Source organism: Schistocerca piceifrons, chromosome 1, assembly GCF_021461385.2.
Source record: "Schistocerca piceifrons isolate TAMUIC-IGC-003096 chromosome 1, iqSchPice1.1, whole genome shotgun sequence".
Classification (NCBI taxonomy): Eukaryota; Metazoa; Arthropoda; class Insecta; order Orthoptera; family Acrididae; genus Schistocerca; species Schistocerca piceifrons.
Window position 1 is genome coordinate 101,587,856 of NC_060138.1, and position 24,372 is coordinate 101,612,227.

Below are 24,372 nucleotides of genomic sequence, written 5' to 3' on the forward strand. Positions count from 1 at the left end.
AACACTTATTTCTCAGTGCCTTATGGTCTCTCAGATTTGCTGAGATGCTTCAGTCTTACGAATGTCTCATCAACCTAGCTATCATTCACCAGTTTGAGGCTATGTTTGTGAGCGTTCATAGAAGATTAACTGATTTTTTTGTGTCTGTTTCAATACAGGAGAAATAATAGAAGAGTACGTGCCAGAAGCTGTGAACCAAAGAAACGTGTAACATTTGAGAAAACAGATGAGGATGAAGAAATACAGGACTTTTTGTCAGCATTTCAACGCAGTCTCAAATTGCTGGGCCTAGAAACGAATAAATCCTATACTACCTGCTATAAGGCAACAAATAATTCTATCATCAGGTATGCTAATTGCATTTAGACATGCAAATATGTGTGTTCTGCACTCTAAGAATAAAACTGAAGGTAATAATGAGATCTTGATACTGTTGTATTGAGTTTCTGTAAAGAATTATTTCCATATATTCAGTAATAAGTATTTTATCATCATCATCATCAACAACAACAACAACAACAACATTGTACAGTTCTAATCTGTTAATAAACCACTTCCATTTCCTTCTGTCCATGTATAACCTCTCATGGAAATCAATATCCATTGTCCTTCCTCTGACGTGAGGTCTTCCTTGACCATATCCAGCCAGTGGTTTCTGGGTGTTCCTACAGGATGTTTTCCTTCCACTTTTCTTTCCTGATTTATTTGGGCTGTTCTTGTTGGCTGCAACTTCATCGCATGCCAGTACCACTGTAGTCTGGATGTGCGGATTTGGTCTAAAATGGATGTCTTGATTCCAGTGTTCTTCCTTATCTCCTCATTGCTTAACTTATCCATTTTGGTCTTCTGGAAGGTGGATCTAAGGAATTTCATCTCTGATGCATGGAGTCTTTGGCTCTCTCTTTGTGGGGGTGCATGCTTCAATACCATAGGTCAGTACTGGTGTGAGTTAGCTGTTCACCGGCACCTATTTTGCTTTTTCTGGATTTTTACACCTACACATACATCTACAGCCATACTCTGAAAACCACTGTGAATTGCATGGCAGAGGGTTTCTTTCCATTCCATTCTCATACTGAGTGTGGCAAGAATGACTGTGTAAATGCTTCTGTGTGAGCTGTGATTAATATAATCTTTTCCTCATGATCCCTATGTGAGTGATAGACAGAGGGTTGTATGGTATTACCAAACTCATCATTTGAAGCTGGTTCTTGAAACTGTGTCAGTAACCTTTCTCAGGATAGTTTACATCTATCTTCAAGAGTCTGCCAGTTCAGCTTCAACTGTGCTGCTCTTCTCTATACACATTCAATATACCCTGCTAATGCTATTTGATATGAGTCCCACACACTAGATCAATATTCCAGACCTGTTCACATAAATGATTTGTAAGCAATCTCATTTGTAGTCTGGCTGCATTTTTCTCAGTATTCTACAAACAAAATTAAGTCCACCACCTGCTTTATTCATGACCCAGTCTATGTGCTCATTCCATTTCATGTCTCTACAAAGTGTTAAACCCAGGTATTTGTAGGAGTTGGCCAATTCTACCTGTGACTCATTGATATTATAGTCATAGGATACTGTTTTTTTAATTTTGTGGAATGCAGAATTTTAGATTTCTGAACTTTCAAGCACATTGCCAATCTACACACTTTGAAATCTTTCAAGATCTGACTGAGTATTTATGCAGCTTCATTCAGACTGTAATTCACTGTAGCTAACTGCATCGTCAGCAAAAAGTCTGAGATTACTATTCACATTGTCCATAGGATCATTAATGTGCAAAATGAACAGCAAGGGTCCCAATAAACTTTCCTGGGGTGCGCCTGAATTTTCTTTTGCATCTGAAATGACTCTCCATCGAGATAACAAGCTGCATTCTCCTTACCAAAACATCATCACTCTAGTCACAAATTTCACTTGATACCCCCATATGGTCATACTTTGACAATAATGTAGATGTGGTAGTGAGTCAAATGTTTTTCAGAAATTAAGAAATACTGCCTCTACCTGACTGGCTTTTATGTATTTATTTATTTATCAGCTTACGATGTACATCTATGGAGTAAGCTCAAGTACATATTTGCTGATTCTAACTATAGTATTGCCAAGATAACTAATAAATTTTAGCCACAACATTTCTGGAAATTAACATCATAGTTACAAAATTTTAGATACTGTAAACTGAACGGATTTTATGAGGCATACATAATCTATGTACCTAAATTACAGGACATTTAATTGCAGTAATTCTATACTGTGGGTCCATCATTTTATATATACAGTATAATACAGTCATATAGCACATACATATTCTAGATCCCATTTTTTTACATTTATAAAAAAATTTAACAGCAAATAATAATCCAAAGCTCTCAATATGTAATGTGAGAAAAGTGCAAATTGGGTTTCTTATGATTGATGTTTATGGAATACATGCTGGTTGACATTACAGAGGTCATTCTGTTCAAGATACCTAATTATCTTTGAGCTCAGAATATGTTCTAAGATTGTTAAACAAATTGATGTCAAGGATACTGGACTGTAGTTTTGTGGATCACTTCTACTACCCATATTGTGAATGGATGTGACCTGTGCTTTCATCCAACTAGTGGGCATGGTTTTTTGTTTGAAGGGTGTATGATAGATTATAGTTAGGAGAAGGACTAACTCAGCCACAAATTCAGTATATAATCTGATAGGAGTTCCATTAGGCCCTAGACCTTTTTTTATGATTTCAGTTGTTGCTCAACATCACTGGCACACTTATTTCATTCATGTCATTTCAGTTCCTGTATCATTTGCAAGTGATTAAGCACTAACTTTGGTGTTGCTAACAGCCTTTACATACAACCAGAATTTCTTTGGGTTTTGAGAAAGACAATATGACAATAGTCTGCTTTGGTAGTCATTGAAGGCTTCATGCACTGCTGTCTTGACAGCCAAGTGCATTTCATTCAGCATTTCTGCATCTACAGCCCTCTACTTTGTTTTACACCTGTTATGCAGTAGGTCTTGTTTTTTTTAGAATTTTCTTTACAGTGACTATATACCAGGGAAGGTCGCTCCTACTATGACCTATTCTCTATTCTCTTGGGTACATATCTATCCAGTGCATGGTCAAGTATTCTTTTAAACTTGAGCCATAGTCCGTCTACATGCTTCTGTTCTGCACTAATAGTTTCAAGTTTCTCATTGAGATATGTCACTACTGCATTTTATCTAGATTACTTACATCTTCCTATTTAGAGTAGTTGTCCTTTGTACTTTGGTAATCATCATTGCCACAACTACATCATGGTCACTGTACCAGTTTTGTGGACATCCACAAAGAGATCAGGTCTATTTGATGCCATTAGATCTAATATATTTCCATCATGAGTGGGATTATGAACTATCTGTTCTATGTGGCTTTCAGAGAAGGCTCATAGTAATGGTTCACAAGCTGTCTTGTATGTCCACCAGTAACAAAACTATAATTTTCCCAATCAATTGTTGGGTGATAAAAGTCTCCAGCAATGATTACATGATAGTTACATCACTTGTTGTCTTTGGAAATCAGCTGGAAACTTTGGATTATTTTTAATTGTTAATTTTGTGGTATGAAATCGATTTTCCTTGTAGATTCTTGGCCGTGTCACAGAAATTCTGATTTACTGTCAGCTTTGTATCAAACTTACCCTGAAGTAGAGATACTTCATATTTCTCATGATACAGCAAATGTGCTACAATCATAACACCAAGGTGGTGGCACCTTATAGAACATTAACACAGAAAATTATTTTGAACACATCACGGCAGTTCCAAGTCTGTCATCATCATTTCATTTAATTTTCGGTCTCTAGTAAGCTATCAGTTTTCGTCTCCTCAGAGTAAATATCAATTAAATATGAATGGCATTCTTGAAAACATGTAAACATTAGGTCAGACTCATTCCCAACTGCTGTCCAGTTCTATATAAAAACAGTGGAGTCTATTTGCTATTCATATGGCTGTCAAATATTGACCTTAATTGTATGTTCTTGTATATAAAAAATATAGATCTGGAACATTGTATCGCTATTTCACACTTTTGAAATAGTTACAAGCAATAAATATTGATTGTAGTAAATTTTATGTTTATCACATTTTCCTCTTACCAATTTGGAAGGAATGTTATAAATAAAAATAAATTATATATGTCCATGCAAATTAAGTAATGTGTTGACTGATTTCAGTCAGAGGGAGAGATCAGGTAAGAACAGCAGATTGCAAAAAACTCTGGTACTCATGATTACTATTACTGGAGAAAATAAAAATGTACATTTGACCCGAAGCAAGAAATCCTTGTCAGAAAGGTACTTTCCATATGTGAGTTATATGTCATAACTAACTTCTCAAAAGCATAAAAGCAAACAGTGAGGTCAAAACCTCAATATTTCTACTCCATTGAAGATTATTTAAATGTATGAAGTGTATTATTTGTAATTTTAAATATGTATGAATCGAAATCACTTTTACCTGTACATATGTAAATTGACTTGTCCAATGCCTTATGCTTGTGCCACTTTTGTAGACATGAAGGTCAATTAACAATACAATTCAGTTCAGCCTAATTAGCTTTTGGCAGCAAAGGTCAGAGCATTCCTTTTAAATCAATGAAGAATCTTTATAAAACGTTTCATCTTATTCACTACATATTTAAATAGTAATCACTTTAAGAATAAACAGTTCATGTTAATATTAGCATGGGCATTATCTAATATGTACTTTAGTTATCTGCTCCTTCACTGTTCACCAGAAATTAACTTATTGGGTCTCTCTTTGCTTTTCATTTCTTTCCCTTGACCATTTCTTCAGGATTTATCTGCCAGGCAAATCATCAGTTTGTGCTGCAAAACAGCTTGTGAATCTTCAAGAAATAAATCCAGTAGAGAAAATGATTCATTTGTTCTTGATTCCTGCCTCATGTGAGAAAAGCAATGAAAAAAATATCATCATTATACGAGGGTTATTCCAAAAGTAAGGTCCGGTTATAAAAAAAAATCAAAACTAAAATGTTTTTTCAAAACAATTGTTTTATTTACATTCCTTACATCTTTATCTATTTTTCTACATAACTTCCATACTTATTTAAACATTTGTCACATCGTTCAACAAGCTTTTGAATGCCCATGTTATAGAAATCGGCCGCCTGTGACGATAACCAGTCCTTAACTGCTTCTTTCACTTCATCATCTGTGTCGAAGCGCTTGCCGCCGAGAAACTCCTTTAAGTAACGGAACAGGTGGAAATCACTTGGCGCCAGGTCCGGACTGTAAGGAGGATGGTCCATCTGTTCCCATCCAAATTTCTTGATCAGAGCTTGCGTTTCATTTGCAGTGTGGGGTCTGGCATTGTCATGCAACAACAAGATTCCAGACGACAAAAGACCACGTCGCTTATTCTGGATTGCACGTCGAAGTTTAGTCAGGGTAGCGCAGTAGGCGGCTTTATTAATCGTTGTTCCTCTCTCCATAAAGTCGACTAACAATACTCCACGTCTATCCCAGAACACAGTCGCCATAACCTTACGTGTTGAGATTGTCTGCTTTGCCTTGACCTTGACTGGCGATGACGTGTGACGCCATTGCATTGACTGACGTTTAGACTCTGGAGTGATGTGAGAAACCCATGTCTCATCCCCTGTGACAACATTGTCTAAAAGACTGTCACCTTCCTTATGATATCGCTCCAAAAAATCAAGAGCAAAAGCCATTCTTTTCATTCGTTGGGGCTCAGTAAGCAGCCTGGGAACCCAACGGGCACACAATTTGTGAAACTTCAAATGTTCAGACACAATTCTGTACAAAGTTGTTCTACTCACATTCGGATAATGCATGTCTACGTCTGTAATAGTGAATCGGCGATCTTCACGAATTTTTTTGTCAACCGCATTGACCATATCGTCTGAAATCACTGATGGTCGGCCACACCATGGTTCATCGTGCACATTATCCTGTCCTTCATTAAAAGCTCGCACCCACTTGCGCACTTTACTGTCGCTCATTATGTTAGGACCGTACACTTCAGTAATCTGCCGATGGATTTCCGCCGCTGAATTGTTTCTTGCAGACAAAAACCGTATCACTGCCCTTACTTCACAATCGGCGGGCTGATCAATTGTCTTAAACATTGTAAAGTGACACTGTGAACTACACTCAGCAACAGTAACAAAGCGAATGGCGGCGTTTGACGCGCAAGGCTTGCCGGGAGTCGGCGCGCATGGGTGTTTTGTCATTGGCGCCAAATTTCAATAGTTACGGCGAATCGGACCTTACTTTTGGAATAACCCTCGTAGATACAGTGGTGGATCAAAATACAGGAAAATAAGGGAGCTGACACAGTAGTCGAGGAACCTTTCCACGGACATGCCGGGAAGAAAAGAGAGAGAGAGAGAGAGAGAGAGAGAGAGCTGCAGCTGGTGAATCAGCTTATCAGCTTTATCGCCATAATATTTCCTTCCAGTCAAAGAAATAAGATGAAGTAGCACTGCACCACCATGTATATAATGTTTTTCTCTGCCTTTTTACTGTAATAAGAGGATCCACATATTTGTGGTGCATGTGGCGTATGTGTTCAATATGCCACATAGTAAGAAGGTGTGCTTCATAATTTAACAGTAGAACAGCAGCAGATGTTAAAGGGAAGCCTTTCCTTTGCTTTACTTGTTAATGAAGCAGGACTGATTATTTTTAATTTTTTGACTACCGTACACTTTCAGTGTGTCACACAGTGCCATGTCATCCATTTCTAGATTAGCTATCAACCATCCATATCCACTGAAGCAGTGTTCAGTCATTCTGCGTGTAATTTTTTGGAAATATGTCAATAACATATTCCTGCTATGCTAAATTTAATTGAAAAATACTATTCATTCTAATAGCTTATTGCAAATGGCCAACTAAAAAATCTGTACTGACTGACCATAAGTAATCAGGGCTTCTGAATGTTTATTCTGTGAACTTGACAAAAGACAGTCAAAAAATTCTTCATATATTTGTCAGTGGCCATGTACCTTCATGGAAATTAAAGTTGATTGTGTTGATCACAAAACATTGCTCCAGAAGCTGGACCATTACGGAATACGGGGAGTAGCTCACAATTGATTTACCTCTTACTTCAGCAACAGGTAGCGAAAGGTCGTTCTTCAAAATGGTGAGAATGTCTGTGATGTAGAGTATGAGTGGGTACAGTCAAGTGGGGGGGAGAAGGAGGGGGGGGGGGTGCCCGAGGGATCAGCACTGGGGCCACTCCTTCCTGTTCCTTATTTATGTAAATAATGTGCCTCTAGTGTTATGGGTAACTCTAAAATATTTCTGTATGTTGATGACACTAGCCTGGTAGTAAAGGATGTTGTGTGCAACATTGGCTCAGTTTCAAATAGTGCAGTTCATGACCTACATTCATGGCTTGTAGAAAATAAACTACTAAATCACAGTAAGACACAGTTTTTACAGTTTCCAACACACAATTCAACAAAACCTGAAATTCTAATTTCACAGAATGGGCATATGATTAGTGAAACTGAACAGTTCAAATTTCTTGGTGTTCAGATAGACAGTAAACTGTCATGGAAAGCCCACATTCAGCCTCTTGTACAAGGTCTTAATGCTACCATTTTTACTATTTGAACGGTATCTGAAGTGTGTGATCGTCTGACATAAAAATTAGTCTTCTTTGCTTATTTTCTTTTGATTATGTCATATGGTATTATATTTTGGTAGTTTCACCATTCTAAAAGGATATTTTTGGCTCAGAAATGGGCAGTTCGGGCAATAAGTGGTGTAAGTTCATGAACCTCTTGTTGACCCCTATTCACTAGTCTGGGTATTTTGTCATTGGCCTCTCAATATCTATTTTCCTTGCTGTCATTTCTTGTTAACAATATTAGGTTATTCCCAAGAATAAGCAGCTTTCACTCAGTTAATACTTGACAGAAATCAAACCTGCATTTGTATCAGACTTCCTTAAGTCTTGTGCAGAAAGGTGTGCAGTATACTGCTGCATCCATTTTCAATAAGGTACCACTCGAACTCCAAAATCTTAGCAGTAATCCATGCACTTACAAATTGAAACTGAAGAGTTTCCTCATGAGTCATCCTATTCTGTCGAGGAGCTCCTTGAAAAATTAAGCTGATTCTTGCTCTGTTGTCGATTGCGTTTACTTAAACTTATGGATTGACTTTTTTCAGGTTCATAAACATTTCATTTTTTATCTGTTATTACTTAATATATTGTAATTTCATGTACATTAACAGTGATTGTGTGAATAGTGGAGGTGGCCAGTAAGCACAATCAGACACAGGTAACACATTAATAAGTTTAATTACAATATGTACACTTAATAATGAGTTATACGTAACTTTGAATGCTGTAAGTTATTTGGCAGTGCCAAGTTGTATACAAAGAGAGTGAGGTTCTTGACTGTAACAAATATTCGTGAATGCTGATACACTGACACAAAGTTATGTTTAGTAGTATCATCTACATCAGTTTCATGTCCTTACTGAATGTCTCCCTCAGAGAAAGTGAAGAAAGGAAGAACAAGCTCAACCTGGCATACTGGCAAGAGGTTCAAAAGTGCCATCCCCCACATAGCTGTGAGCAGCACAATGGGTGTGATCAACTGAGATGCCTTTGATACCACAAGTGAAGCATGTGGGGGCAGAAAGAGAGGATTTGTAGTGCATACCTACCCACAATAGTGCTTTAAATCCCAGCAGTATGCTTATGTTATACTATGATATAAGCACTAGGCAACATCTACACGATGTAGCAAGAAGGCTCATAGAATGGTTGGTATCAGCTCACTTCAAGTTTGTGTAAATTTCTCATGTTCTATGGAGCTGTGAATGTCCTGTGAACAAGAAGTAGTTCAAGATCTCAAGGCCATAAGGCAGATAGTCAACATAGAGGCAGATAATCACCAATCTTTGATCTGCTCTGATATTCAGAAAGCCAGCTTCCAAGGTAACTTGAGTAGTATACAGTGAAGTTCACTAACATCATCATCACTGAAACAGAAACACTGAAGTCAAAAATCCTTAAAGATCTATTCAAAAAACAGGACATCATTCAAACCCTACCTTGTGTTGTCAGAAGCCCTCTCAACACATCTCCCCCAGATGCTGCAAAGTCCTCACTTTGAGAAAATGAAGAGAGAAATAAAATACTAACAACTTATGGACAAAAAGTTGCCTTACTGCAACTTCAGTTTAACAGGTTCAAGATGTAGAGTTTTGTTTAGTCTAAGTTCTTTCAGTGCTGATTCAAAATCCATTTTCGTAACTGGAGGGCCTATTTGTCCTTCATAAATTTCTTAAAGATATTCCCTCCTTCTGTTGACTATTTCATCTGCATTCATAATATGTTTCCTTGTGTGTCTCTTACCACAATGATATTGTCCTTGTCTTGAATTGTAATTCCTTAATCTTTCTGAATGCTTTACCACCCTTTCCATTTTTACATCTGGTCCTATATCTCTACATATTTCATTTATCCATTTTTATATGTTGTTCTTTATGACTCTCTATCTTTCTTGATGTACTTGGGTTTCTTTTTGTTGAATCAAGTTTGTAATTATGTCCATCATCCATAATTTTCTATATTCAGTTTTTATCGGTATTTCATCTACTATTTTTAAGGGAAATGGTAGTTAAATCAAGACCCTAAGCTGCTGACAGGCGTTGATATACCTCAACGGGGGCAGTTTAAAATGAGTGTCCCTACCAGGACTCAAACCCGGGATCTTCTGCTTACATGGCAGACACTCTATCCATCTGAGTCACCGAGGGCACAGAGGATAGTGCGACTGCAGGGATATCCCTTGCATGCTTGCTGTGAGCCCCACATTCCCAACTTAATGTCCACACACTACTTCGTAGTGCCTGTCGTCAGCTTGGGTTCTTGATTTAATTATCATTTCATTCTAGAGAGCTGTATGGTCACCGATGGTATCTGTTCTTCCAGACATGTCCGAAAGAACAGATACCATCTTCATATTCATATTGTTAAGGGAGTTTGTTCTTGTTGATACTCCCTTCTTACTGCTGTCTCTTTGACTCTTTCAATACTCCATCTTTTTGATAATACAAATCACTGTCTACATCTATTACTGGGTAGCTATGGCTAGACTTTATTTACTTTATATACCTTATCTTCACTAATATAAACTCAATTTGAATCCTGTTTGCATTTGGATCTTTCTATGTGCATCTCCTCCTTTCTTCATTTTGAAGGTTGTTTTTGTTGTCATTATGTTATGTTTCTCACAAAACTCAAGTAAGTGGTCTCATCTGTTATTAGTTATTGCTAAGCCAGATCTCCCAGCTTTCCCTCTTCCAATATTACTCCCTAATATGACTCTGAAATCTCCCATTATGGGTACATTATCCTTGTCACTTGTTATTTTTATAGTCTACATGACGTGTGTCCGTAACATTAGACCCGTCCTCCCACATTACTGCTGTGCCACTGTACAGTATTGTCATTAAGTCACTGTTGAAATTACCTTGTCTTTACATCTAGTTTCACACAGGTTGATAATTTTTTTATGTTCTAAATTCTGTGCTCTTAGTAGTGTCTAGTGTCCCGACAGATATTTCATGGTCCCACTTTGATCCCTTTCTTCGTACTGTGTGGTTTTTGCTGGATCTTGACCTGGGCCACCTCTCTCATATCCTTGTAGATCTCGACTTCAGATTTCTATTATCTATTATGTATAAATTATTCTCTGTACCCTCGTGGTTACTGTACTTAGGAAATAAGTTAATGATATCCCATATCCTTCCACACTAAAATTTTACTGTCATTCAGGTCATTCTGATCATGCCAGTAAATATTCAGTCACAGTCCAGGTTGATAGCCCATGTCTTCTGCATAATCCAGGCCAGAAATTAGGACCAGAGAAGCCATCATTGCGTGGTGTTTCTTAGAGAGAACATTAAAAGTAAATAGGGATTCCTAGCTGGAAGAATCCTTTTATATCTTGAAAGATACACATTTAGACTGATAATATAGGAGAACAATATTATGAATATTATGAAAAGAAAAGTTGCCATTCACTTATAGCAACAACTTTCCTTTTTATAGTATTGTTACATTCCATCCTGGATTTTCCAATGTTCAAGAACAATACAAAGCATATATAAAAACAAAAGTGTAACAATAGATATTAATGGACAAGAATGGAAAGCCAAAATTAGAGAAGGATTTAAGACAAGGATGCTCGTTATCGCCATATTTGTTTAACTCCTCCATAAAAAGATCTCTGAGTATCTTAAAAGGAAAAACATCAGAAGTTGAAGAGAATGGTCTTTCAATTGACTTTGTAAGATTTGCAGCTGATATTGCCTGAGTATCTGATGCATAATAACATATGCAACATATACTTCACAAATTTTCAGCAGTTATGAAAAAGTTTCGACTAAAAAGTAATAGCCAGAAACCAAAGCAAATCAAAATGGGGTGGTCACCTGATGTCCGAATGGAAAGAAATAAATTGAAGAAGATGAAAAATTTGGTTATTTAGACACATTAATAACAGAAGCTGCAGCAAATAAGTTGAAAAAGAACTGTAACAACTAAATGGTGTGTTCTTGTTGTGGTATGTATTGAGACACAGTATGAGTTTAACATAAATAAAGAAGACGAAGGGAAGGCAAAGAAAAAAAATAGTTGATATATTGGAAAGGAAATAACAAAGTGCCAAAATCATCAGGAAATGAGGACAGCACGAAATAGGCGAGAATCGTTGCAGTGACACGACATAGCCCTTAGATGATGTTGAGGTGGTTCAAGACATAGCTGGCCACCTGTCAGTTGTCAAAGGTATTACATTTACATTACTATTCACATATGTAATCAAAAGCCTTTTGCATATCTTTTAGTTTTGTACTAATCTTTTTGTCTTCTGCTATCAGACAGTGCCACAGATTACTCAGAAGTTATACAGACAACATGTACTTGCTATGTTAAATAACATAAATCCACCTAGTTACAGTAAATTTTCGTTTCAATTAATATTCCAGAGAAGGCTTATGACACCACATGGAAGCAAAATGTCTTCTTACAGAGTAAGGATTTGGCAAATGACTCCCCTTCTTTAAAAGGCCCTTCCTCACTTATCAATTTCCTTGTTAACCCTGTTAGACATTATGAACAGAGTGATGTCCCACAACATATAGCAGCGTCTGTTAATAATATAATGTCCTTAGTAAAGGCTGATATGCAGTGCTCCTTATTCTCATAGCCTTTATGCAGCTATCAAGCTATGCAAGGCTTTGTCCACAGTTACCCAGAGATAATATGTTGCGCCTGTTTAAAAGCACATAATTGCACAATTACATATTGAAACAGGAGAAATCAAATTTCAATTAAACATAAGGTACATATGCTAAGTTCAGTTATGTTATCTTTAGTTGCAATACACACACTCGTGAGAATAAGAGGGGCAAAAGCTCTGTCATCCCAACTGATCTTAGTGTACATAAGGGTCTGAAACATATAGAGACTCAGGACTGTCAATATTTTGTGCTGGACGAAACACATTTCACAGGAAGTATTGAAACTTAAACCATACATGCATCAGATAGCTTCACATTTTAGTTTTGTGTAACATCGTACCCCTTTCCTAAACTGTTAGAATGGAAATTTCAGCATGTTTCTGAATTACCTGGCTTGTCCAATTATTTCATAAGTGATCAATCATCTATTGTGTCTTAACTTATTGTTTTACCTTTCACTAATTATCCTAATCTTATTTAACAGTGTATTTTTTAGCAAAGAATGTTTGATATTTTTAGAATGTCTGTTTTAAGTTTGCATCTGTGACAGAGGAATGTGACTCAGTGAGACAGCAAACAGCATTCTAAATAAATTTTAATGTTTTCAGTGTACACATTTTTATTATTTTAACCATGTTCATTTCTAGTTAAATCAAACAATGGAAACTCCAGGTTGGAATATCAACAATTTAGAAAAAGATAGATTGCTGTTTCCTGTAAAGATGACACATTAAGTTGCAGACACTTACATATAGGCTTTTGGCCAAAGCCTTCATCAGAACTGAAAGAGAAACATTCACCATTCATTCAAACAAGCAAGCACATTCACTCACACGTCTGTGAACCAAACTGTGGCAGCTCAGACCAGAATGCAACTTTCACGTGGAATGGAAGCAGCAAACTGGGTGGGCAGTTGGGCAGGTGGGTGGGGTGGGGGTTGGGGGATGGCAGTGTACGGGTGGGAGGAGAGAGGAGCACTGCCTGGCAGATTCTGCAGGTGCAGGGACTACACTGCCCACTGGCACTGTGTCAGGAGAGAAAAACGGAGCAAAAAAGGAGCTGAAGAAAAAGATGGGTGGGTACATTGGCAGAGGATGGCAAAAAAAGAGGGTGGGAGATGAGACTGGGGAGAAGGTGATAGGACAAAAAGGGGTTGAAAACTTTGGGGTGGAGGGTTTGGGGACAGTGTGCTACTGTAGGTTGAGGCCGGGATAATTATGGAAGCAGAGATCTGTTGTAAGACTAACTCCCATCTGCACAGTTCAGAAAAGCTGCTGATAAAGGGGAGGATCCAGATGGCTCTGCCAGACAGTGCTCCTCTCTCTCCCCACCTGTCACCTGTTCACTACTATCCCTTCCCATTTCCCAACCCCTCCAGATTGCTGCTTCTATTCCACGTGAAAGTTGCATCCTGGTCTGAGTTGGCAGTCATGTGTGCGAGGTGTGCTTGTTTGTTTGAATGCATGGTGTGTTTCTCTTTTGTAAGTGCCTTTTAATTGTGCCTGTCAGCAACTTAATGTGTTATCTTTATGGTAAGTAGCAATCTGTCTTTTCCTATGTTGTTCATTTCTAGTTAATTTTGTAAGAACCCTGCTGTCTACTATATTTAGCACCACGTTACAAAATCATCATCATCACAGAACACGGTCAGTGTCAAACACCAGTTTACTACTGCTAAATTAGGCCATTAGTTAAGGCAAGTGGATATTTGAAAAACTGGATTGAATGTTCTTTTGGGAAGAAAGGTCTATACAAGTACCCAAAGTAGAGGATGACAACATTAAAGCATTGCTCCTTCTTCCATTGATGGAAAACTGAAGAAATTGAAAAACTGAACAAACAGACTGAGTGAGTTACACTAATTTAACCAGCTAGAAATCCCCAAGCACTGCCTGATTCTGCCAAGTATGTTTTAGACCTATGTAAAGCTGCTATGTACGGGGTTCTTATGACTGTCACCTTGTTCATATGAGACAATTACTATAGTCTGTTAATGAATTTTATGCTGTACCTGACAATTTAATGTGTTTACACTCCTGTAAGAATGAAACTGCCAACTTTTATGTCTCTTTCAGCAGAAAATGGATTACAGTCACACCAAGTAATGTAATGCCTTGACAGGTGTAATATATCCATTCTTGACAACTATGCCCATTAATGTATGTGATTATCTTCTGATATTAACCATGGCCAAAAAAAATTTCATTTAATATAGGGCATGGGATCCAGTTCCCTAAAGAACAATAATTCAGTGCTAATTACACTTAGGTTGGCCTCTGAAACATTAATTGTGAAATGTTTACAAATCCTAAATACTCTATAAAAATGTTATGGTTTAATTACCGAACAAAAGTGCTGGCAGGTCGATAGACACACAAACAAACACAAACATACACACAAAATTCAAGCTTTCGCAACAAACTGTTGCCTCATCGGGAAGAGGGAAGGAGAGGGGAAGACGAAAGGAAGTGGGTATTAAGGGAGAGGGTAAGGAGTCATTCCAATCTCGGGAGCGGAAAGACTTACCTTAGGGGGAAAAAAGGACAGGTATACACTCGCACACACGCACATATCCATCCACACATACAGACACAAGCAGACATATTTAAAGACAAAGAGTTTGGGCAGAGATGTCAGTCGAGGCAGAAATGTAGAGGCAAAGAAGTTGTTGAAAGACAGGTGAGGTATGAGTGGCGGCAACTTGAAATTAGCGGAGATTGAGGCCTGGTGGATGACGAGAAGAGAGGATATACTGAAGGGCAAGTTCCCATTTCCGGAGTTCGGATAGGTTGGTGTTGGTGGGAAGTATCCAGATAACCCGGACGGTGTAACACTGTGCCAAGATGTGCTGGCTGTGCACCAAGGCATGTTTAGCCACAGGGTGATCCTCATTACCAACAAACACTGTCTGCCTGTGTCCATTCATGCGAATGGACAGTTTGTTGCTGGTCATTCCCACATAGAATGCATCACAGTGTAGGCAGGTCAGTTGGTAAATCATGTGGGTGCTTTCACACGTGGCTCTGCCTCTGATCGTGTACACCTTCCGGGTTACAGGACTGGAGTAGGTGGTGGTGGGAGGGTGCATGGGACAGGTTTTGCATCGGGGGCGAAATCGTATTGGAAATTGCATATTTTAAAAAATTCTTAGCATTAATGAGTTATGGGGTTGTCAGTTATGGGACAGATGTGTAACATACTTGAATCACCTGGTGCTGACTTCATTATAAGTCAAAACTAGTAAGGATATTATTTGTGGGATATGAGTCTGCAATATACGATAAAATTTTTTACAAGATGGTTACTGTATTTCCCAAAGACCCTATGACTGACCTGTGTAAGTTTCATGTTCATTCATTGAGCCATCTGTAATCAGTTAATTTAATTTCCCTGTGATTTCATTGGAATTTGTTGTAACCCACTGATATTGCATTCAGTTACTTCACCATGTTATTTCCTACACTGTGTTGATGACATTGACCTATGTATTTCCAGCATTCTGGACATATCAGAATATTACTATTTTTATCTTTGTCCTCTACTATTAATGTTACTGATGGTGTCTGATATTATGAACACTTATGACAGTTCTGCACCTTTGGAATGTGTGATATATTACAAGTTTTCTCATTACTCGTACTGACTGTAACAGTCATGTGACCTACAATGATTTCTCATTACTCTTTTGCCAAGTGTGAATATTGTTGATGCACAATGCTGCTTATGGACAAGGGATTTTCAGTTTAGATGTTGTATCAATTGTATTTTTACAGGCGGACACCAACACCACGATTGTGTACAAGATTGCATGAACGCTCGTTGTCGTTGGCCAATCTTAGGCAAGATGACATGTACACCATGCTCAGAGGTAAGAAATTGTAGAGCAGCTGCAGGTGACCCTGTAAGTCATGTGTAGACCCTCTTTCAGCTTCATATGAAGTGTTTGTTGAAGTTTTGACAGCAGTGTATTGGCTTGGGGCAGAAGTTATGATATTTACAGTATCCTTATTCACTAACTCAGACATTACCATTGGCAAAGTTGTACATGGCAGAAAGTTATGTGATAAAGACAGATCAAAACTTGAGTATAGAACTGTTTAATCAAAATGATGTCAGTATAGAGGAGCATGCCACTTCATTTAAATAGCTGAGAACAATGCTGTGAATTGGTATGGTATGGGACAGACACAAGAAAACAGTATTAGGAAAGCTAATGGGAGACCTACATTACTTAGAGTGATTCTGAAAAAGTACAATGCACATGAAAAAGGAAACTGCACACAACAATCTAAAGTGACTGATTCTAGAGCACTGACCATTGTCTTAGGTCTGCATCAAGTTTATCTAATGTAACACTGAATAATTTCATATGCACACTGCTTGGACTGTAATAGATCAGTTTAACTCTCTATGAAACTGTCACATAGAATCTCCAGAAACTAAAATTGGACTTTTTGGCAGAAGGGTAATTTTGTTCTCACAAAACTCTGCTGAGTAACTCGAGAGAATGAGTATTTGAGATATACTGTGCTACACTTCTGCTGTCTCTATTGACATTTCATGCATAGTAACTGTGGAAATAAAAAGAGAAATCAGAAAATATATGGAATCACGATGTAATTTTTTCTCCCTCCTTATAGAAAATAAATAAGGCAGAGAATAACTGACACTGGTACAAAGTACCCTCTGCCATGCACTATACTTTGTCTTTCTGAGAATCCATAAATAAAGAAAAGAGAAAGAGAATTTAAGAATGACTTTTTTTCTCAGCAGCAGAGCAAACACTATTTTGAAACTTCCTGGCAAACTAAAACTGTATGTTAGACTGAGATTAAAATCTGGAATCTTGTCTTTCGTGGAAAATGCTCATACTGACTAAGTAATACAGGCATGACTCAAGACCTATCCTCACAGCTTCAATTCTATGAGCAGGCAGGCCTACCTTTCTCTTACTTTCCAAAATCTGCAGAAACTCTCATGGATACCTTGCAGAGCTACTACATAATTGACTCAATTACTTTATCATCTTGAAATATGTTTCATGCATGAAAATGCAAGTTTTCTCAGTGAATTTTAATGATGTCTTCCCAGGTTATCAGCCAAGTCAAGGCGTCATTCTGTGGCAATCTTTCAATAAGTTTCCTACTTGTCACCTTCAGGCAAAGTGTCGGGTTCATATCCAGGCTCCTCTGCCTCGTCTGCAACAGTCGGGCCAGTTGCACACCTCTGGAAGCGGTGTTGTGGATGGTGGTGGGGCATGCAAGGGATGGGGGATGGTGGTGGGGAGACAACTGGCATATTGGAGGATCCTGGTGTTGCATCCTGGTGCTGCCTGTCTGTTCAATCTGTTGCCTTCACCACTTTCCAACCAGAGCACTCTTTATGGATTCTTGGTGGCACCATAACCCATGTGGAGCTCAGTTGGAAATTGCTACCCCCTTGCCACAATCATCGTGGGCTGTATCTCTACAGCCTTTTTGATGATCAAGTACCAGAACCTGTTCATCTGGCACAACACTTCTATCCATTCAAAATCAACATATGTTCTTCATTGAGGCTGTGCCACTGCAGATGTTTCCATTTGCCCAGATTCAGTGGTGTATTTCACAGTGCTGCTCAGAACATGTCAGGAGAATTCATCTGTCAGAAGACAAATCTGTAGTGGCAGAGCACAGCCTCCGTGGAGGTCATACCGGTATGTTTGATTTTGAACAGACAGAGGTGTTGTGCCAGATGAACAGGTTCTGGGAATCGATCATCAGAAAGGCAGTGGAATTATGGATCCATGATGACCTTGTCAATGGAAATAGCAGTTTCCAACTGAGGTTCAGGTGGGATGTAACACTAACAAAAGTGCTCTGATGTGAAAGTGGAAAAGGTAGCAGATGGAATAGATGCACAGCAACAGGACACGACCCCAGGACCCTCCAACAAGCTGGGAGTTCCCCCTACCACCACAGCCTGCCATTCCCCACACACCACCACCTACAGAACACCTCCTGGAGGTGCATGAATGGTGCAGCTGTGGCAGATTAGGCAGAGGCACATGCAGTCCAGCAGCTATAAAGATACAAACTGGGTGTGAACCCACACTTTGCGTGAAGGTGATGAGTGCCCTTGGTGAAGGAGGCACAAGACCAAAGCATGCAAAGACGCTGGTACCACAACACGCGGCGAAGCATTTTCGGTGGAAAGGAGGGTAACCCAATACCTAGCCATGAGGCGGTAACGCAAAGCATAGTAGTTCTGCAATCGATCAGAAGTCTTAGTGGACGGACAATCTGGCCAACCCTTCTGAATACAGCGTAAAACCCAGGAGAGGGTAGAGTCAGAACCCGTAGCAGCCACCAGCCGGTCCCAGGTGATGGGGAACCCGTCCACAACCCGCTGCTCGGCAACATCCATGTGGAAACACAAAAGTTCGTCCCTATCGAATGCCAGATCAGGACCCATAGGAAGGTGAGACAGTGCATCAGCATTCGCATGTTGAGCCGTCAGCTGGAAATGAATCTCATAATTGAAACGAGACAAGTAAAGAGCCCAACGCTGGAGGCGGTGTGCAGCAGTGTTGGGAAGTGACATTGATGGATGAAACAAGGAAACAAGTGGTTTGTGATCCATAACAAGATGAAATTTGAATCCATAGAGGAAAACACCAAACTTATGAAGAGCATAAACAATGGCCAAAGCTTCTTTTTCAATTTGAGAATACTTTTGTTGGGCATCTGTGAGCGTTTTGGAGGCATAAGCAATGGGTTGTTCAGAACCGTCAGAAAAACGGTGCACAAGGACTCCACCGACACCATATTGAAAGGCGTCCTTGGCAAGAACAAGATGTTGGCCAGGTCGATAAGTAGCTAGGCACGGGGTCTGTTTCAGCATAGTCTTCAATTTCTGGAAACCTGCATCGCATGACGCGGACCAGTGAAAAGCCACGTTTTTATGCAACAGGCGATGCAATGGCTGAGCCACCAAAGCAGCAGACGGTAAAAACTTGTGATAGTATGCTATTTTCCCCTATAAGGCCTGCAGTTCCTTAACAGATGTAGGGCGAGGAAGGGCATCGATCACAGCGACAGTTTGCTGAAGTGGACGAATATCATCCCGAGAGAGTTGAAACCCCAAGTATGTGATAGATGCCTGAAAAAATTTTGATTTCTGAAGATTACTTTTAAGACCGGCAGTCTGTAAGACATGAAAAAGTGTGCGGAGATTTTGAAGATGTTCGTCAGTGGTGGAGCCAGTGACAACAATGTCGTCCTGGCAATTTATACACCCAACAATGTCGTCCTGGTAATTTATACACCCAGGGACAGTAAGCAATAATTATTCCAAGAATCACTGAAAGAGAGCAGGGGTGCTGGCAACCCCGAATGGCAGTCGTTGGTATTGATAGAGGCTGAAAGGCGTGTTAAGGACCAGAAACTGCCTGGAAGCAGTGTCGAGAGGCAGTTGATAATAAGCTTCTGACAGGTCAAGTTTAGAAAAATACTGGCCTCCAGCAAGTTTAGTGAACAATTCTTCAGGTCGAGGCATAGGGTAAGTGTCGATAAGGCATTGAGCATTTACAGTGGCTTTGATATCGCCACAGAGACGAATATCACCATTTGGCTTAGCAACGACGACATGAGAAGACCACTCACTGGAAGTGACAGGAAGCAAGACCTCTGAAGCAGTGAGATGATCCAGCTCCTGTTTGACCTGATCATGAAGGGCCACAGGAATGGGGTGAGCCCGAAAAAACTTAGGCCAAGCAGTGGGTTTGAGCATGATATGAGCTTCAAAGTTGTTTGCATGGCCTAACCGACTAGAAAATAAGGACTAAAATGTCGTCGACAAGGAATCCAGTTGAGCATAAGGAATAGCATCATAGACGATACTGACAGAGTCATCCCAAAAACGCGAAAGGCATCGAAACCAAAAAGATTCTCCATGTTACTATGGTCGACCACAAATATGGGAACAGTGCGAACGACAGATTTGTAAGATACTTCAGCATCAAATTGTCCCAAGAGAGAAATCTTCTGTTTATTGTAAGTCTGTATTTGCCTAGTGACAGGTGACAGGATTGGAGAACCCAACTGAAGATACGTCTGAGAATTGATGATAGTGGCAGCTGCTCCACCTGCATGCGAACATCTCAACCAAGTATTTAGACAGTGAGGAATAACTTCCCTGAAAGGGAAGAAGTACAATTGACAGACAACACAGAATCAGAATCAGCGTCATGTTCGTGAACATCATGTATGTGGTTGGATTTGCAAACGGAGGACACATGACCCATTTTTTTTGCATTTGTGACACACGGCCCAATGTTGTGGACAATCTTCTCGTGAATGTTTCGTAAAACGCCGTGGACATGAAGGAAGTTGCCATGGGTTTTGCTGCAGTTCCTTAGAGGTTTGTTTACGGTTAGGCCAAGGCTGCGCTTGGAAGTGTACTGCGGCCACGTCGGCCGGCGGGGACACGCCACACACTTCATCAACATCGCACAGAGGTTGTATTTCCCTGACGTTGTCCCATGCCTCTATTTGCGCTCCAGCGGCACGAGAAATTTCAAAAGACTGAGCAATGGATAGGACTTCATCTAGAGTTGGATTTGCCAACTGAAGGGCAAGTTGCCTAACCTCTTTGTCGGGCGCCAATCAGATAATAGCATCCCGTATCATGGAATCGGCGTAGGATTCTTTGTGAACTTCAGTAACAAATTGACATTTTCTATTGAGGCCGTGAAGTTCAGCAGCCCAAGCGCGATAGGATTGATTCGGTTGTTTTTGACAATGATAAAAGGCAACACGAGAGGCTACCACATGTGTTATCATAATCATCATCATCATCATCATTTAAGACTGATTATGCCTTTCAGCGTTCAGTCTGGAGCATAGCCCCCCTTATACAGTTCCTCCATGATCCCCTATTCAGTGCTAACATTGGTGCCTCTTCTGATGTTAAACCTATTACTTCAAAATCATTCTTAACCGAATCCAGGTACCTTCTCCTCGGTCTGCCCCGACTCCTCCTACCCTCTACTGCTGAATCCATGAGTCTCTTGGGTAACCTTGCTTCTCCCATGCGTGTAACATGACCCCACCATCTAAGCCTGTTCGCCCTGACTGCTACATCTATAGAGTTCATTCCCAGTTTGTCTTTGATTTCCTCATTGTGGACACCCTCCTGCCATTGTTCCCATCTACTAGTACCTGCAATCATCCTAGCTACTTTCATATCCGTAACCTCAACCTTGTTGATAAGGTAACCTGATTCCACCCAGCTTTCGCTCCTGTACAACAAAGTTGGTCGAAAGATTGAACGGTGCACAGATAACTTAGTCTTCGTACTGACTTCCTTCTTGTAGAAGAGAGTAGATCGTAGCTGAGCGCTCACTGCATTAGCTTTGCTACACCTCGCTTCCAGTTCTTTCACTATGTTGCCATCCTGTGAGAATATGCATCCTAAGTACTTGAAACCGTCCACCTGTTCTAACTTTGTTCCTCCTATTTGGCACTCAATCCGTTTATATTTCTTTCCCACTGACATTACTTTCGTTTTGGAGATGCTAATCTTCATACCATAGTCCTTACATTTCTGATCTAGCTCTGAAATATTACTTTGCAAACTTTCAATCGAATCTGCCATCACAACTAAGTCATCCGCATATGCAAGACTGCTTATTTTGTGTTCACATATCTTAATCTCACCCAGCCAGTCTATTGTTTTCAACATATGATCCATAAATAATATGAACAACAGTGGAGACAGGTTGCAGCCTTGTCTTACCCCTGAAACTACTCTGAACCATGAACTCAATTTACCGTCAACTCTAACTGCTGTCTGACTATCCATGTAAATACCTTTAATTGCTTGCAAAAGTTTGCCTCCTATTCCATAATCTTGTAGAACAGACAATAACTTCCTCCTAGGAACCCGGTCATATGCCTTTTCCGCTGCAGTCTGGAACCGCAAGACCGCTACGGTCGCAGGTTCGAATCCTGCCTCGGGCATGGATGTTTGTGATGTCCTTAGGTTAGTTAGGTTTAACTAGTTCTAAGTTCTAGGGGACTCATGACCTCAGCAGTTGAGTCCCATAGTGCTCAGAGCCATTTTTTATGCCTTTTCTAGATCTATAAAGCATAGATACAATTCCCTGTTCCACTCACAACACTTCTCCATTATTTGCCATAAGCTAAAGATCTGGTCCTGACAACCTCTAAGAGGCCTAAACCCACACTGATTTTCATCCAATTGGTCCTCAACTAATACTCGCACTTTCCTTTCAACAATACCTGAGAAGATTTTATCCACAACGCTGATTAAAGATATACCTCTATAGTTGTTACAATCTTTTCTGTTTCCATGTTTAAAGATTGGTGTGATTACTGCTTTTGTCCAGTCTGATGGAACCTGTCCCGACTCCCAGGCCATTTCAATTATCCTGTGTAGCCATTTAAGACCTGAAATTCCACTGTATTTGATGAGTTCCGACTTAATTTCATCCACCCCAGCCGCTTTATTGCACTGCAATCTATTGACCATTTTTTCCACTTCCTCAAATGTGATCCTATTTCCATCGTCATTCCTATCCCATTCTACCTCGAAATCTGAAACATTACTGATCGCATTTTCGCCTACATTGAGCAACTCTTCAAAATATTCCCTCCATCTGCCCAAGGCATCCACAGGATTCACCAGCAGTTTTCCTGACCTGTCCAAAGTACTTGTCATTTCCTTCTTACCTCCCTTTCGAAGACTGCTAATTACGCTCCAGAATGGTTTTCCAGCAGCTTGACCCATAGTCTCCAACCTGTTTCCAAAGTCTTCCCACGATTTCTTCTTGGATGCTGCAATTATCTGTTTGGCTTTGTTTCTTTCTTCAACATAACTTTCTCTGTCTACCTGGGTTCTGGTTTGTAGCCATTTTTGATACGCCTTCTTTTTCCTTTTACAGGCTGCCTTGACTGTATCATTCCACCAAGCTGTTTGCTTCATCCTACTTTTACACACTACTGTTCCAAGACATTCTTTAGCCACTTCTAGTACTGTGTCCCTGTACCTTGTCCATTCCTTTTCCAATGACTGTAATTGACTACATTCAACTAACTGGTACCTTTCTGAGATCGCTGTTATGTACTTGTGCCTGATTTCCTTATCCTGAAGCTTCTCCACTCTTATCCTCCTACATATGGACCTGACCTCCTGCACTTTCGGCCTCACAATCCCAATTTCACTGCAGATTAAATAATGATCAGTGTCATCAAAGAATCCCCTGAATACACGTGTGTCCCTCACAGCCTTTCTGAATTCCTGATCTGTTATTATATAGTCAATGACAGATCTGGTTCCCCTGCCTTCCCAAGTATACCGGTGAATGTTCTTATGCTTAAAAAAGGAGTTTGTGATTACTAAGCCCATACTGGCACAGAAATCCAAGAGTTGTTTCCCGTTCCTGTTGGCCTCCATATCCTCTCCAAATTTACCCATAACCTTTTCATACCCTTCTGTTCGATTTCCAATCCTGGCGTTAAAATCACCCATGAGCAGAACACTGTCCTTGTCCTGTACTGTAACAACTACATCACTGAGTGCCTCATAAAAACTATCCATCTTATCTTGATCTGTCCCTTCACAATGCGAATATACTGACACAATCCTAATTTTCTTGCTAGACACTGTCAAATCTATCCACATCAGTCGTTTGTTTACATACCTTATTGTAACTACGCTGGGTTCCATTTCTTTCCTGATGTAAAGCCCTACACCCCATTGTGCTATTCCTGCTTTGATTCCTGACAGGTAGACCTTGTATTCTCCCACTTCCTCTTCTTTCTCACTAACAGCTAAAACGTCCAGCCCCATCTTACTTGCAGCCTCTGCCAGCTCTACCTTCTTCCCAGAGTAGCCCCCATCTCATTACCATTTGTTTGCCAAGTCGTATCTTTGGAGTCCCTGTGTTTGCTTTTGAAAATAGACTGACAGAAGTGAGCACATTTCAGCAAAGGACAAAGGCACAGGATCTTTCAAAGGAGCCAATGGTGACAACAACCGATACATTTGAGGTGAAATCCAT

General features: G+C 39.8%; 1 protein-coding gene across 3 annotated transcripts in view; it reads left to right on the forward strand.

The window, feature by feature from the left end:
- The window catches only part of LOC124794386 (protein maph-9-like), a 155,177-nt gene that overhangs the window by 21,540 nt on the left and 109,265 nt on the right, over nucleotides 1-24,372 (forward strand). For all 3 annotated transcript variants that reach the window (XR_007016584.1, XM_047258093.1, XM_047258091.1), the window contains exons 2-3: nucleotides 159-347; nucleotides 16,082-16,176. Coding sequence is in view for 2 of the 3 variants with exons in the window: in XM_047258093.1 (XP_047114049.1) it covers nucleotides 159-347; nucleotides 16,082-16,176 (284 nt within the window). In the remaining variant the exon portion in view is untranslated. The remainder of the gene's footprint in view (nucleotides 1-158; nucleotides 348-16,081; nucleotides 16,177-24,372) is intronic.